This window comes from Oryzias latipes, chromosome 9 (genome assembly GCF_002234675.1).
Source record: "Oryzias latipes chromosome 9, ASM223467v1".
Taxonomy (NCBI): Eukaryota; Metazoa; Chordata; class Actinopteri; order Beloniformes; family Adrianichthyidae; genus Oryzias; species Oryzias latipes.
In genome coordinates, this window is record NC_019867.2 from 21,799,042 (window position 1) to 21,802,143 (window position 3,102).

The window sequence follows — 3,102 nt, forward strand, 5'->3', positions numbered from 1 at the left end:
CCGGGATACATCCCCATTTCGGCAAGCTTCGAACAACTCTCTGAGCGCTCCCCCGATGCTACTGCTGCTGCTGCTAGTGCTACCGTCTGTGGGGCTGGCGGCTCCGGACCCGGGACTTGAAACGCTGCTGCCCACGCCAGAGGCTGTCGGAGTAGTAGAATTTGAATTGCTTGCAATGGCCGGTGCTGGCAAGTCCGGGGAGGCCAAAGCCAGATCAATCTCTCCGCTACATTCCCTTTCAACCTCCGGCGGCCCTGTAGAAACCAGCATAGCCATTACTACCGAAGAGGCTGGAGCAGCGCACGAAAGACAGCTGCTTCTCGGTGGAGACTGCAATGTGGACTGCTGTTGTTGTTGCGAAGACCGCCGAGACACCGCCATTAACGCAGCTCTCGGTCGTCAATGAGAACGGCGCCTCCTTTCCGGTGAAAGTGCTCGCGTTTCCTGTCAGCTGTTCGCTTCTTTCCCGACATGTTTCTACATTTCCTGTTCGTTTATGAGTGTATATTCTTTCTCATTTATTCTAAATGTTTCATTAAAAATATATACTAGATTTAAAGGAGTGTAAGAGACTAAAGTTTGCCTCTACATGAAATCCCTCTGTTTTTATTTGGGCGCAATATGAATATTCAATATTTTTGCATTGTTAGTCAAAGTCTTTGAAGGCCACATTACACAAACATTTGTGTAACACATTACACAAATGTATGATATGTACACAAAGAGAAAAGAACATTTGAAAAATATATGATCAAAATGTAATAAAAAAAATTAAAAACAAAAACAAAAAGGGGCTTATACAAATATACAACCTGGCTGCCAGAAGATACACAACCCCTTATTGTAATAGTAAAACCTGTCAAACACAAAAGACCTTCAGCTATCATCTGTTTGCTCCATTTTTGGACAGGACAAGTTTAAAAGAAGAAAAAAAAACGAAGATTAACAAATGCAAAATTACTGTTCACAGATTCAAATGTTTGAATAGTTATATCTCAACGGCTTATACTATTTTCCCAAGCATGAATTATTGACTGCATAAAGGGAAAGATGAATACAAAAAACACAATTTTGCAAACACACAGTTTCTATTAAATCATAATTATGCGAATAGACAACCAACTCTAGTGAAAAGTCATTCAATACAATATCTTTATCTACAGCGGATACAATCAAATTGCTCTCTGTGTCTAATCACAATGCATGGGAAACACGGAGGAAGAGGAGAAAAATAATGACAAGAATCAAACAAGAGGATCTTTATATAATTGTCTTGATGTAAATAAGAACAATTTAATAAGACTTAGGAGGCCGGAGCTGGCTGTCCTTCCATCCCACAGTGGCGCTCTATCTGCAGCCAGCTAGCTTCCCGGTTGCTGGTATAACAAGCAAACGTGCTCCGCTGTAGTGCCGGGATCCAGTGGAGTGACCGCAGGCTGCCGAACTGTCCAGGTTGTATCCCTCCTTTGCCCAACAGTAGCCGGAACTGGCTCTGGCAATTCTGCAGCCCCAGCAGGTAATAACATCGGATAATAAGAGCAGATGCAAACAGTCAGCCTGTTTAAAGTTGTTGGTCACGTGACTCATTTAATTCTAAAAAAGCAATCCATTGCAGTTTTGCTAAATATGTCCATTTCAATACGTCTCAAAAACCACCACCTGTAAGCGCAAATTATTATTTTTTCTCAAAAACTGTGATTTTTTTCCAAATAAACATGTTTCCATTAGGCACATTTACTATTGCAAATCCAATTTGCACAATTTCATATGCACAATGTCAATAGAAACACAGCGCTCAAGAGGTACAGTGCCTTGCGAAAGTATTTGGTCCCCTTGAACTTTTCAACCTTTTGCTACATTTCAGGCTTCAAACAAATATATGAGACTGTAATTTTTTGTGAAGAATCAACAAGTGGGAAACAATTATGAAGTGGAACGAAATTTACTGGATATTTAACTTTTTTAACAAATAAAAAAACTGAAAAATTGGGCGTGCAAAATTTATCCACCCCTTTACTTTCTGTTCAGCAAACTCTCTCCAAATGTTCAGTGACGATCTCTGAATGATCCCATGTTGACCTAAATGTATAATGATAATAAATAGAATCCACCTGCAATCAAGTCTCCGTATAAATGACCCTGCTCTGTGATATTCTTAGAGCTCTATGAAGAACAAGGAACACAACAGGCACGTCCGAGATACTGTTGTGGAGCAGTTTAAAGCCGTATTTGGATACAAAAAGATTTCCCAAGCTTCCCAAACATCCCAAGGAGCACTGTGCTAGCGATAATATTGAAATGGAAGAAGTATTAGACCACTGCAAATCTACAAAGACCTGTCCATCTAAACCTTCAGCTCAAACAAGGAGAAGACTGATCAGAGATGCAGCTAAGTGGCCCTCCAACCTTCACGTGCCACCCGCCCTCCCTGCCTGCCTCTTCGCACTACTGCGGCCTTTGCTGCCCGGTTCTAGCCACCATCGCAACTCTTAACACTCACCTTTGAGCCAAACCCACTTGCTGAGCAGCCAGTTCTCAGATCTAACTCCTTCCTCTCTTTCTGTAAGGCTAACTGAGCTGCATGTGACTTAAAGTACTAGCACTGGGATGAACACCGTCAACTTACTCAGAAAAACACATTGCTTAAGATGCTTATAATGCTAACTTTGCTAGTTATGCTAATGTGGCTAAAAGTGCTATCATTGCAATCAGCATCATCAACTTACTCAGAAATGGCGGGAGTTCCGGGAGATGGCGGAGTGAGTGGCGGTGTTTGAGGCAGGGTCTGGAAGAGAAACTCATTTTTGTGTCCAATAAGGAATTGTGGTGAGACCAACCATCCCCAGAAGTGTCAGAAAATCAATAATAGGAAGGAAAAAAACTACGGATAATTCTAGAGATATTTTTCACGTTTTTTCTCTACTGCATGAAGAATGGCTAACCCAAGGCAAGCTAACGTTAGTGACCATGATTATGACCTCCGGGCTCTTGAAAACAGTTGTGAGGAAGAAGAAACAGTGCAAATGGAGCAAGCAGTTGCTGAGGAGGTGAAAGACCCGATCTGCTTAAACAGCCCAAACCCAAAAAGAATGAAGAAACGAT

The 3,102-nt window shown here is 41.7% G+C and overlaps 1 protein-coding gene across 3 annotated transcripts in view; it reads right to left on the bottom strand.

Annotated features, from left to right (window-relative positions):
• Window positions 1-447, bottom strand: part of LOC105353570 (tankyrase-1-like) — a 29,730-nt gene extending 29,283 nt beyond the window's left edge. For 2 of the 3 annotated variants that reach the window (XM_023958677.1, XM_023958676.1), the window contains exon 1: window positions 1-447. This exon is cut by the window's left edge and continues 82 nt beyond it. In XM_023958677.1, the coding sequence (XP_023814445.1) occupies window positions 1-381 (381 nt within the window). In that variant the 5' untranslated portion in view covers window positions 382-447. The other variant, XM_023958675.1, reaches the window with a different exon arrangement.
• Between the last annotated feature and the right edge of the window lie 2,655 nt (window positions 448-3,102).